This window comes from Cajanus cajan, chromosome 4 (genome assembly GCF_000230855.2).
Source record: "Cajanus cajan strain Asha chromosome 4, NIPB_CcT2T_4, whole genome shotgun sequence".
NCBI lineage: Eukaryota > Viridiplantae > Streptophyta > Magnoliopsida > Fabales > Fabaceae > Cajanus > Cajanus cajan.
The window spans coordinates 72,703,519-72,718,454 of record NC_138520.1 but is presented as its reverse complement, the minus strand read 5'-3'; the positions used below and the strand labels follow the sequence as shown (position 1 = coordinate 72,718,454).

General features: G+C 28.1%; 1 protein-coding gene across 1 annotated transcript; it reads left to right on the top strand.

Moving 5' to 3' along the window:
- The first annotated feature begins 3,636 nt into the window (after positions 1 to 3,636).
- On the top strand, positions 3,637 to 5,555 carry LOC109788770 (cyclin-U4-1). Its single transcript, XM_020347589.3, has 2 exons — positions 3,637 to 4,302; positions 5,182 to 5,555. Exons 1-2 carry the CDS (start codon positions 3,965 to 3,967, stop codon positions 5,462 to 5,464), a joined length of 621 nt encoding a protein of 206 aa, XP_020203178.1. The 5' UTR covers positions 3,637 to 3,964; the 3' UTR covers positions 5,465 to 5,555.
- The last annotated feature ends 9,381 nt before the right edge of the window (positions 5,556 to 14,936 follow it).

Sequence of the window (14,936 nt, the reverse complement as noted above, 5' to 3'; positions counted from 1 at the left end):
GGGGCGGGGCTGGTTTACTACTACCCGCCCCCATGGGGCCCCATTGCCATCCCTAGGGATTCGTTTATTCCGGAGTAAGTCTACTTAGACGACTTACTCCGTTCAATAATTCATGTTTTACATTAAATTTTAATAATTCAACCGTTGAATTTAAAGTTTTTAATCTATAAATTTATATCCGTCAGAAATTTTCCGTCGGAAATATACATTTTCCGACGGATTTTTATCTGTCGAAAATTTTCCGTCGAAATTTTTTTTTCCGACGGATTTGAGTTTTTCTTGTAGTGATTAATTCAAATTGACGAATAATCATAAAACTATTTTATACATTGATTGGTTTTTTAATTTTTTAAAAATTTAAAAATTTGATATATTCATTAAGAACTTGGAAAAAAAGATTCATAAACTAAAATTAAAATTCATTCATTTTATAAAAACTAAAAGCATATTTAGACTTTAATTATATTATTATTATCACATACAAATCCATGTATAGCGTGGCCACATTTATTAGTTAATACAATCTAAGGAAAAACTATTTTTATCGGTATATTTATATAAATGTTACACTAGTGATTTTAAAGAGCACATTTATTTTTAATTTTAATGTATATAAGAAGAGAATCACTTACTTCAAAAATAATTCTTAGTAACTCAATAACACACATCAATAAGCGATTTTCATTCATAAGTATTGTAGACATATATTAGTAAGTATCAGCATATCAACAGAAATCATGAAGAGGAAAATTTTAATATCAACATTTTGAATTCACAGAAATCATGAAGAGAAAATTTTCATCTTATTATTCATCAATCCACTTTCAATTTACAATCTTTATTGTTTAAATACAAAAGCTAGTATAAGCTTAAAAACAGAAAACGATTAAGAAGATAACCAAAAAATATTATACTAAATTGATTAGATAAAAATATTAACAGAAGGGATTGATATAACGGATTAAAGTGTTAATCCTAATAGTAAGTGATTTTCATTCAAATTTTGTAGATATTTATTTCATTTAATTAAATTTAATAAATAAATTATGTGATAAATATAATAATTAATAACATGTGTTTGTTAGGTTTAAGCATGTTTTTTTTAGTTAGACATAAATTATGAATTATGTAGCTGTTCAGATTAATGTCTCTATGCAACTCAACAGTTGCTAAGTTAAAGATATATGCAGAAGATCCCACAATAATCATATTTAATAGTTGTAATTTACAAAAAGATTATACATGGTAGCTATTATACAAAGTCAAGCTTTGTCGTTATGTTTGGACTTTGGATTATTTAATTTCTTTAATAGCAAATGTCCGAAACAATAGTTTCCTGAGCAGGCTGAGAACAGTAGCAAGATAGAAATAGTTGTACTGAACTGGACAACAAGCATATAAGGATATGGGTCAGAATATATTATACTATCTCTCTGTTTAGTGTTTTCTAGCACGATAGATACCCATAAAAGTTCATGTCTCCATTTTCTATTTCCAATTACAGCCAATTGTTCAAGCTTAGTAGGCAAAATCCACCTCATGCTAGCTGTAATTTTAAGATACCCAGTTGTTGCTATGTAATTGCATCTTCAACTCATGGAATGTAAGGTGACTCATTCCTTAAGTAACAAACACGGATTCAAATTAAACTGCTTACATTCAATATTGGATCAATTTTTTTAGTAACCTTGGAGTGTGATAATTCAACAATCAAATTCTAGTCATTCAACAAATTTTTTTAAGAAATAGGTTATTTACTTATAATCATCCGATCGTATAAATTATAATGTATGTTATAACTCGCTATGTTTTATAATAAATACTTTAAAATCATATTAATTATAGTTTCTAATTAGTTGGTTGTATAAAAATTTTTATACTAATGGCGTGTAATCATTAAATTTAGGCCTAATTACATTTTTATCTATTTGTAATTATGCGATTTTAATCCTTAAAGTTTTAATTGGATAATTTTAGTCCTTAAAGGGTTGTAATTGTGTGATTTTGGTCCTTTAATTTTTAATTGAGCAATTTTAGTCTCTCAAATATCATAATTTTACGATTTTAGTCTTTCTCATTAAAAATTTAATAATTTTAATATACATATATATATAATGTTTTAAAATTATACAATTATTTGTCTAACCAAGTTAACGCATATTATAATTTTCTTCAATGTATCAAATGATATATATTTATTTTTAATAAATAAATAAAATTTATATATTATTAATTTTATAATATTACTGATAAATTAATATCAATAATATTATTAGTATATTTATAGATAAACTAATAATTTGATAAATATAATTTATTATATATTAATATACTTTTACAAAAATATAAGTATATTAATTAGAAATATACATATCTTTTCTTATATATTTATATTTTTGTAAGAATATATTAATATATACTAAGTCATATTTATCAAATTATTAGTTTATCTATAAATATACTAAAAATATTATTGATATTAATTTATCAATAATATTAAAATACTAATAATATATATTTTATTTATTTAGTAATAATATCATTTGATATATTAACAAAAATTATAATATATGTTAACTTGAATAGATAAATAATTGTATAATTTTAAAACATTGTATATATATATATATATATATATTAAAATTATTAAATTTTTAATGGGAGAGACTAAAATCGTACAATTATGATATTTAAGGGATTAAAATTATTCATTAAAAATTAAAGGACTAAAATCACACAATTGCAATCTTTTAGGAACTAAAATTACTCAATTAAAACTTTGAGAATCAAAATTACACAATTACAATACTTGAGGGATCAAAAACGCAATTAAACCCTTAAATTTAAAAATGTAATGATCCTTCATAGAGTGTCCAAAACAAATACATATATTCATTTACAAATATTAATTTGGGTTCAAATTCTAACTATCAAGTAAGAAAATAACTTAAGTTAAAAAAGATGTTTATTTATTTAATATTTATCAAACTTTTGAAGGAAATAAGTTTTTATATTTATTAAGAGTTTTTTATTGGATAAAATATAAAATTTAATGTGATAAATAAACCTTAAAATTTTTTCACGTAATGAGTTAATCTTTTGAATTAAACTTTTACCATGTATTTAAGTTCTAACAATTAAATTAGGCACTCCACATTAATAAAATATGAAGTTTAATTATACTTAAATTTCATATTCTATCCTAATTATACTTAAAATTAATAGACCTAACCCTTTAAGATGCCAAATTTACTTAAAGTTGGATCCCTTTAAAATCCTTACAAATTAGTGACTGTTTCCTATTATATTGTTAAAAATCTGAAATTGATTTGGGTCACATGAAGCAATCTTGAATCCAAGCACCACCTTTCTCTGCATTCGTTTTATGGGTATAAGCAAAGGAGTAGAAACAAAAACAGCATATACCGATGCCATGGACCAACATAGCAAATCCATGTTATGTCACCCACTTGTTCAGAATCAAAACACATGCAGAGGTCGCCTAAAACGTGGGACCCTTAAATTACCATCGCAAATTTCCCACATGTAATCACATGATGGGTATGGAATGCAGAATATTGTCACAAACAAATCACCATAAAACCACAGTTCCCTTGCAACAAAGAGACACGAATCCGCAACACACACGACCCTCTTTCCCTCTTTTGCAAGTCAAGTTTTGAAACTGAGTAGAGGAAAAACGAAAATCATTATTATCCGACTCAAAACCCCAGAACTTTTTAAGCCGAAAAGGACACAAGCCACACCACAAATGCCAACTTAACACGAGATAATTTAAATCACAAAGGGGCATTTTGGCAAAGAAAAGTACCTACCAATAACAAACAAGTTTCAACCCCTTCCACTAGTACTTCAACATAAACCTTATTATATATACCACACTATATGACATCAATTCCAAGCACTTTTGCTACCACCTAGAATTGGTTACCACTTAGCACCCATGGCAGAGCTTGAGAGTCCTAATGTTATGCCTCAGCTTATATCTTTTCTCTCATCTATGCTCAAAAGGGTAGCTGAATCTAATGATCTTAACCAGCAACAACTCCTACACCAAAAGATCTCAGTTTTTCATGGCTTGACTCGCCCCACAATCTCAATTCAAAGCTACCTTGAGAGAATTTTCAAATATGCTAACTGCAGTCCATCATGCTTCATTGTTGCATATGTCTATCTTGATCGCTTCACTCAAAGGCAACCCACCTTGCCTATCAACTCCTTCAATGTCCACCGGTTACTCATTACAAGTGTCATGGTAGCTGCAAAATTCATGGATGACTTGTAAGTATCTTAATGTGATCAAGATACTGCTAAGTTTTCTTTTCTTTTTTAAATCTAATACCCTTTAGTCTATAATAATCGGTGATGAACCGTAAATTTTTAAGTTTAGTCCTCTATAGAATTTCTGTGAAAATATTACTGTGATTTTTTTTTTATACAACCACGAGAATGATGTTTGAATCTAACATCTTATTTGATCGCGCTACTCAATTTTCGGTGCTACCAGACCGATCTTAGTGAATTGAAATGTTCCTTTGACGATGTGAAGTTAATAGGCTTGGATGAGCAAATTTAATTAAGACATTCGGGGGGTTCTTGAATTTCTTAGTGAGAAATTGCTGTGATTAGATAAATGCAGATCAAATAAGAGAAATACAAAGAAAAATGCTCTGCCATTCTTGTGTATGAAGATCGATGTTTCTCTCTCCTTGTTCATTGTGAAGTATTTCATTAAAGTCTCTGATAAACTCAGATCTTGCATGTTAAATTTATTGGTTTTTATTTCCAACCATAATAATAATAATTATCTGGTATTTAGTTGTAAATTGAAAACGACCATGCTTCTTAAAAGAATATAGTTTTGCTTGTGAATATTACATGTCCAGGCTGGCTTTACATTGGAAAGAGACAACCCACCCATGTGACCCCACCACTTTATTGCATGTACTCAGCAGCTAACTTTTAAACACAATCATGTAGTTCCTGAAACATTGTGTGCACATAAATTTGACATCGAATTTAGCACGAGACATAAAAGGAAATGCCAAAACTCTTGATGATTATTGACTTGCTTGTTTCAACCTGAAAATTTTATTTATTTTGCATGCTATTCAGAAATTCCTCAGTCTTTCACTTTTGTGTCTCTCTTGAAATCCTTAGGTACTACAACAATGCTTACTATGCAAAAGTTGGAGGAATCACCACAATAGAGATGAACTTTCTTGAAGTGGACTTCCTATTTGGCTTGGGTTTCCATTTGAATGTAACCCCTGGCACATTCCAAGCCTACTGTTCCCATCTCCAAAGAGAAATGTTGCTGATGCAACCACTGAATTCTGCAGATTCTTCCCTAAGTTTGGGAAAATCACTAAAGGCACATTTATGCTACAATGAGGATGAATCTTCTTCATCCCATCAAAAGCAACAACAATTAGCTGTTTGATTGTTTCTTGCATTTTCTCAATGCATGTAATCTAGCTGTAGATGTAGTGAACCTATTATAGATTTGCAAATTAAATTATTTTACATATGCACTCTTTTTTCTTTCTGTCTCTAATTAGTATTTTTTTTTTCTGTTTATGAATCTGGTTAAATTATCTGGCATTGCACAGAACTACAGATAATTGTCTCTTCTTTACAGTCTGGCTAGATAAGTATGGTATTTTAGTTCTACTAATATAATAATTTATTGTTTTCCCTTATATGGTTGAGGCCGATTCTTGTGTTGTCCACCTTTGGATTCTCTCGGCGATTTGCAATTGTATTATATCACTTTAAATGATGAGAAAACCGTTTTACATCTCACATCCACGGTATGAAAATAAAAAATAAAAAATTATATATATATATATATATATAAAAGTTAATCACATATACACCGCCAATATAAAAAATTTTAACACTAACAACAAATTATATCTTTTAATAGTGACATATCAGTTGCTTATTTAATAAAATAATAATAAAATAAGTAATTTTAAAAGATATGATTGATTATCAGTGTAAAAAATTTTACACTGACAGTATAAGAATAATTAACTCTATATATATATAAGTAAAAAATACTTTTTATTTTTTAATTTGAATTTTATAAGATTGAATCGAATTTAAATTTATTTTTTTAAAATAATATCAATTCTTGTTATTATAAAAAGTGTTATTAGATTTATTAGTTCGTCAATTATCTAATGGATATTAAATCACATGTAGATGTCAATTCTGAGATGCTTGTAAATTTTATGTTAAAAATGTTCAATTTTAAATATAAGAAAATGAGTAAAAAACTTACGACTATTGAAAAAATTTCACTTTATAAATTGGATTTATAAAGAATTAGGATTGGAACTAATTTTCTTTTAAGAAAAACTTTAACAACATTTTAAACAAAATTTGTGTAGTGGGTACATGACCATTTTGGTCACAAGGAGACAAGAGAATGATGTGCACAGTTCAATAGGGAGGTACTATTCTAATACAAGTTTACAGGGAATAGGCCCATCCCTTCTAGGGTTCAGGGATCAATTTAAGATTTAACTTCCCACTCAAAACATACACTAGACAGTATAAGGAATTTATTTTCTATTATTTAAGATCACCTCATGATTATACTCGGATAACATGATTGTTACAGTGTCTTAAATAGAGGGTCTATGTATCATTAGTTAGAGTAATTTATGTAATTTACTGGTATAGGGGTATACAAATAGACACACTGACTTGGGTCTAAATTCTAATCATGTATGTGGAGGCATTCATTCCATTCAACTTGAAACAGAGTAGCATGATTAATCACCGACATTCCTTCATTCAACTTGAAAGAGAGAGATCTAGTGAGTTTTGGACCAAGAAGACTTGACTAGATCAAACTTCTTTTATTACTTATTTTTAATTTTAATTTTTCCTAGGGACTACAGAGCGTGCTAATTGACGGTTGTGCTAATTCTTCGGAAGTGAAGAAACATGTGCAATAATGGACAACCAGAATTAGTTGATTGCATGTACAGAGAAAGAGAGGTACACCAAAAAAAAAAATCTATATAGAATGATAAAGTAGTGCCCCCACGAAACAGAAAACTTGACTGCTTGGTATAAGAATTATATATATATTATATATATATATATATATATATATATATATAAAAAAGAAGTTTACCTAAATTTATTTCATCTAATAATTTATATTTTACATCAAATTTTAACGATTTAATTATTAAATTAAGAATCCTTAATATATAGATTAAGTTTGTAAATATTTAAAATAATTGAATGTTATTTAATACTTTATTTTGTTAATTCAAATTGATAAATAATTATAAAAATATTTTAAATATGAATTAATAAAAAAAAAATCTCAAATATTTTTCAAATTTTAAAAAATTTGTAGACTTAATATATACATTAAGAACTTTAAATTTAATGATTGAAGCATTGAAATTTGATATAGAACATGAGTTATTGAATGGAATAAGTCTAGGTAGACTTACTCTTGAAGTAAACGGATCTCTCTTATATATGTATGTGTGTATGTATGTAGTATGTAGTATGTATGTATGTCTGTATGTATATATGTATATATAGAGGAAATATCAAATGACTCAAAGAATAATTCTTGATAAAGTTACTCCACTCTATAATTTATTGTATCTGTTGAATTTCAACAACCAAACCGTCAAATTAAAAATTTTTAATGTATAGATCAAATTTATAAATTTTTTAAGAAACTAAAATTCATATAATATTTTGTTATGTAAATTCAAATCAATGTATAAAATATTTTATTATTATTGATCAATTTGAATTAATGAAATAAAGCATCAAATAAATTTTAAATTTTTAAAAAATTTATAGACTTGATCTATACATTAAAAACTTTTAATTTAAGAATTAGATCGTTAAAAATCAATATACACAATGAGTTATTGAGTAAAATAAATTTATCAAGAATTATTCTTAGAATTATTTTATCTTTCCTCATATATATATATATATATATATATATATATATATATATATATATATATATATATATATATATATATATCATTCCATGTATTTTTAAAAAATAAAAATAAAATGAAAGTGAACTATTAATAATAAAACAGTTTGAATAGTTTTTTGGATAGTTGTAATTGTAAAAGTGATTTTTGAAAAATGATAAAATAAGAAAGAATAATTTGAGAGATAATTCTAAAGTTAAAATTGTTGAAAAATAATGTGTACACTAAATGAAGTAATTCTATTTACAATGGTGTATATATATGTGTAGTTACTTGAAAGAAGAAAAAAAGTTTTTTTAAATAATTCCCTATACTATAAAATTTCTTAACTGAGTCAAGTCTTGATTTTTTTAATTTCAGGGGCCTAATTACAAAATTTGGAAAAATTAAGGATTTAATTAAAAAATGTATAGTTTAGAAACTTCTCAAAAAGTATAGAGACTTATAGATATATTTTTCCTAAATAACACTAGTAATGAGAGACATGTCTTATAATTTATTCATTATATTTTTATTCTAAAACTAAGAAGAATCGTTTGGTACAATAACGTATATGTAACAGATGGTATAAAGTTAATTGACATGGATAGAGATATGTCGAGACTTAAAATGGACAATATTAATATAAATGTGGAGATGTAATAATTAATAATAATATATAATATTTTTCTAGATAAAAATATATTTCTTTTAAATTTTAGTAGTTGGATAAAATGGATAATATCAATATTAATATAAAAATAAGTGTAAATAATCGATAATTAACAATACTATATAATACTCTTTTTTATAAAAATATATCTTAAAAAAAACTACGTTTAGTAAACTTGTCAAATGGATCTCTCGGTGGGGTTTACCAAGTTTAAAAAAGGGGCCAGACAAGACAAACCAATGTGTTTTAAGTTGATTAGCGTATTTGGTCACATGTATCATGTATGCAACATTTTTTTTTATTTTATGTTTAGTGAGAAGTTAATAATTATAACTTATTTCATTTTATTTTTAGCAAAAATGATGAAATTTCTCGTTTTGCAAGTGTCTAAACAACTATGAAAGTGATTGAAAGGAGCATCTAAATTAATTTGAATCACATTCCTATGTTTGATTTTTTTTTTTAAGTATAAAAAATGATTATTTTTAATTTTGAAATAAGTAGGGACAAAATTATCCAAATTATCACTCCAAAAGAATCTTACAACTTCACTTAGTACTAACTCCAGTGGGTAACAGAATCTTTTGTAATCTTTGCTTTTGTGTTAAAATAGTATTTTATTTGAGATAATTAACATATAAGTTATGAATTCTATCCCCTTCCTTCTAATCTAATCCTATACAGTGGTTATGCTTCTGCCTACCACTCTGATCCAAATTAAAGTGCACATTATCACTTATCAGTTTCTTACCTCCTTCCAGAATAGTTGGTACTTGCTGGATCTGCAAGTTATTAAAGAATATAATCATGGTGAGTAATTATTACATATACAGCACAAAATAAGTACAACGATTTAATAAATTAAAAAGAGGTTAAAATGTATGTTTAATATTGATATTAGTTATTGATAATATATCTGTCAAATTTCACTATAACAATAAATTGATATAATTGCAACCATGCTGTCTTGCATAGAAGTGTGTACAAGGCATGAGGATGACTAAATAATGTCTCTTGATAAGTGCCATGGGTCGTATTAAATGTTTGCCACAATTGATAGAATACAAGCATGAAGAGGGTTATTAAATATTATACTATTTAATAATTTTATATTAAATATAAATTTTATAAATTTAATCTTTAAATTTAAAATTATTTACTTTTAAATTATATATATATAATTTTATATTAATTTAAGATAATTTAATATTTTTTATAAATAAAATTAACGTAATATATTCATTTTAAAATATATTAAAATATGAACATTTTAATTGTTTTCAAGTTATTGTTCAATTTTAATAAAATTTAATATAAACATATGAAGTGATATGAACTTTTAATCTAACAGTTAGATTTACAAAATTCACATTTAATATAAAGTTATTGAGCAATATAATACTTAATAAAAGTTACATCGGTGTTATTATAAAATTCTTCTCTCTTTATATATATATAGAATATTTTTATCATAATCGATTATGTTTGTTTAAAATATGTTGTTTCTTTTAAATTTTAACATACACAATCGATTATATATAATTTATATTTATATTTTAAAATAAATAATTTTAAATATAGAAATTATTTTTTTTATTTTTTTATTTCTCTTCTACCAAATAATTTTAATTTCAAGTTTTTTTTATCTATTTCCCTTCCTTTCTCTTCTTTTTATTTTTTTATTTTTATCACACAAAACATAAATAATGAGATTTTGCATGATGTTAAAAATTAACATGTAACTATTATACAAATCAAGTTCAAATTTTGCATGCAGGCTTAACTTTATCAAAATGTAGTTAATTTCATCCCCTTAAATGTTTGTTTCATATTAAATATTTTATTAATTTTATTTAATATGTAATCATTTATTTCATATTAGTATTTAATTTAAGATTATAAGTGTACCAGAAGGATCCTATCGGCCACGTGGACCGGCCACGTGGACCGGCACGTCATATCCTATCATATATTGACGCAACTCAGATCACTTCGGCTCAGCAATCGGCTACAAGGATCGGCCACGTGGATCGGCACGTCATATCCTATCATATATCGACACAGCTCAGATATCACTCCGACTCGGTAAGGGACTGAGAACTGCATCCATCCCCTATCGGCTCGGCCAGAGATGACGTCTCGGCCGTCCGTATCGGCTCGGCTGAAGGTCAACAGAGAGAATAATTAGAATGACGATCGTGATTAACAAAGGACAAAGCACAATTAAGGCATAACCCGCCGATTAACATCGCATTACCTAATTTGGTAAGTGTCAGAGAAGGTCCATCATGTTCAGGCCCATGTCAGGTATTATAAATAGGTCACACGTAACGAGGTATGTCACTGTTCAATTATTTACCCTAGAGATTCGTGTTTGTCCTGACTTGAGCGTCGGAGTGCCTTTTGTAGGTACCTCCCCCCTCTGAAGCATCCACCTAGAGCTCCCGTTCGGCCCTCTACCCACTTGAAGATTACGAGTGTACCATCAGACAGGTACAATAAGTATTTTCATTTGGGCTTTGTAAACAACAAGTCATGTTTTTCTTTTAAGTCTTGTAATTAAACTATATATCATTCGTTTTAGTTCCGTAAATTAAATGCTCTTTCGTTTCTGTTTATGTTTACATGAAATGATTGACGTACGTAATTATAACTTTAAATATGTATACATACTTAATTCAATTTAGGTAATTATTATATATTATATTTTTAAATCTTGTTTTTAACTATAAAATATTTAGCCAAAAATCAATTTTAAATCAGAATATTATTCGTTAAATATTAAGTATTTTTATGGATTTTTTATGTTATTAAAATAAGAAAAGGAAAATAATTTAGAAATTAGAAGTCTCAAACATGATTGCTCAGAACGAGATACATGGTACTTTGAATAAGAAGAATTAACCGGAAGCATTCATAATTTGATATGAGAGACTGAAGTTGGAAGATACCCCTAAAAGGATGTAAGTGGTCACTCAAAGTGAGTTTATTAGACACTCTAAGCAAGTAAAATTCACTTAGAACTTTCACTATTCACTCTTAGCAAGTGAAGGCAAAGAGGACTTCTTGAGCATGCACATGATGGCTCAAAGCGAGCCTAGCAAGCACTTTGAGCAAGCTAATCATACCCAAGCCCAATTGAATTAATTTTATAAAATTAGGAATTGTAGATGCATGGGAGGATCAAAATTTTAGATACATAATTTTAGAGAGATTAGATAGTTCGCTGAAAGCAACATTGTAATCATGGAGCACTGCAAGATTATTGTGTAATCTTTAATCATGTACGACTCAGTTCTTTGTTGTTAGAAATTGAGATAACTATTAAAATTATGTAATTTTTTCTTATTCTTCGTTCAACAAAATTTATTATTTAGTTAATTATTTTCTCATATTGTTAATGCTTGTTTTGGTTTGACCACATAATGTATGATATAATAGAATTAATTGAGGTTGAAAAATCCTTTTGAAATTATGATTCAAAATAAACACCGGTGACATTTATTATCAAGGAATTAGAATAAATCTCATTGATTGATTTTTAGTCTCTAACCTTAATACAAGATTGTCTAACAAAAATTACTAAGGAATTGAAATTTTTCTTAAATAATATAGAATTTCTTGCCTAAAGAATTTGGGTTTAAATACATATACAAACTATTAAATTAACTGTTTAAATACAAAATTGAATAAGAAATTAATTAAATTTTATAGGAAAAGTTAATGAATCAATTTCTGAGTACTTCAATTATATATTAAATTCATCCAAATTATTGCTTTCTTTTAATTTCTATGCTTAAGTATTTCTTTACGTGATTAAAGTCAATTATTCTTTAATTTACTTGTTTAGTACTACTATTATATTAAACAACTATAAATTTAAATTTATGTGGATTCGATAATTTAAACATTTTTCTCCTTTATTATTATATCAATTAATATACTTACCAAATACGTATCACGTAACACATTATAAAATCAGAATTTAGCGCAAAAAACTTCTTGATGTCGATCATCATCAATTTTTAACGACATGAGAATTAATGAAAAAATATATATATTCAACTTCAAAGACGTTTTCAAAATAACAAGTTTTATAAAAAAAAATTATAAAAACTAAAAGTATATTTAAGTTTATATATATATAAACTTAAATATGCATATATATATATATATATATATATATATATATATATATATATATATATATATATATATAGGTATGGCAACGGGGCTGGGCGGGGCAAGTTTTACATTCCCTGTCCCCGTCCCCACAAATTTAAACCGTCTCCACCCCCACCCCCGCCCTCAATACCCATCGGAGGTAAAATCTGGGTATTCATCCCTGTTCCTGGGGTTCGGGTTTTCCCGCCTCGTCCCCGCTCCCGGCCCCGCTTCTACCTTTTTAAAAAATATATATATATATATATATATATATATATGAACAAATTTAAAAAAAAATAAAAGAAATAAAACAATACAATTTTTTACATATAAATATTTTTAATTTTAGTTTATATATATATATATAAATAATTTTTTTATATTATTAAGCGGGACGGGGCGGGGTCAGGTATGGGGGCAAGGGTGGAGCGAGTATTAACATTCTCGTCCCCGCCCCCGTCCCCGATTTTATCAATCAGGAAAAACCTGAATTCAAACTCGATAAATTCTCCGTCCAAATCGGGGCGGGTTCGGACGGACACCCACGGAGGCGGGTTAAATTGTCATGCCTATATATATATATATATTCTATTTTTATTTAAAACGGAAAAATGTCATTATTCGTAAAATTCGTAAAAGTAATTTTCTTTTAACCTCAGATATATAGATAAAACAAAATTTCAATCTCAAGTAAGAATGAATTTTCTAAGTTTAATTAACATCACAAAATTATATTTTATTTTTATCTTTCTTTTCATAATTAAAAGTTACATATGCCTCAGTTATTTAATATATAAGAAGAGAGAGACATAAATTTTGATGTATAATTTTTCAAGTCAACTCTTATGTATAACTTTTCAATTAAGGTTGTTATGCTACGTAGTAACTGTTTTAGATTGTGAACTAATTGCAATTTGCACAGGTTCTTATAAGTACTATACTAGCAGTATGGCGTAAGCTCAAAATATAAAAGTACTAGTAACAAAGACCAGAGTAATTCATTCAAGTCGAATGCAATTTGCTACAAATTAGAATCAATATATCTCTCTAAAGTAATTCCAAATGTAATAATTTTCAAAATAAATTTCCTAGAACGAGCTAGTAAGTTTAGGACATATTTGTCCAAAACTAAGTTCTGGCTAGAGTTGCATAAGATCAAATTAAACACGAACTGCTCAGGTTGAGTTATTGGTGGGTTTCTTAACGAAATATTGCCTCAAGAACACGTTGAAGATAAGAACAAGAATCCTCACAACAAATGGCCCCGCAGCAGTGATAAGAACATATCGAAAACTGATAGATTTCTTGGGAGAGTGTAACAAGTCCCACATCGGGGAGGTCTCCTTACCAGGGAGGCCTTATAAGGCGGGAGGTTCTCCAACCTCTTGGGCCGGCTTTTGAGGGATGGTTCCCCTCTTTAGTCTTATGCTCGTTACAATGGTGCTTTTATTGAGAGCCAGCCAAATCGAGAAGGGCTACCCACGGAGGGTTCTGACCAGCAAGGGCCGAGTGAAGTGCCGATGAGTGAAGTACCGTGGAGTGCAGCCATCGAGGACGCTGGCTTTCGAAGGGGGTGTTAATGTAACAAGTCCCACATCGGGGAGGTACCCACGGAGGGTTCTGACCAGCAAGGGCCGAGTGAAGTGCCGATGAGTGAAGTACCGTGGAGTGCAGCCATCGAGGACGCTGGCTTTCGAAGGGGGTGTTAATGTAACAAGTCCCACATCGGGGAGGTCTCCTTACCAGGGAGGCCTTATAAGGCGGGAGGTTCTCCAACCTCTTGGGCCGGCTTTTGAAGGATGTTTAAGAACAACATGTCACTTGCTTTGCTATTGTTTATCGGATAAAAAGCATAATAAGAAAAGAAGAATTAGGTGACGTTACGTACCTTTAACCGGAGCTATCCACTAATAAAGACAGATTCTAATAGAATACTAATGGGTATGATTTACCAAAAGTCTTCTAGTAAGGACAATCCGTCACAAGCAAATGACCTTATCCTCCGAGGTGAGTGTTTCCAGCAGTGACCTTAACTTGTAAGACCTTACCCCCTTAATTGTGAGGAGTGGCACATCAAAAGTACCACCGCCAAGGTTAAAGAT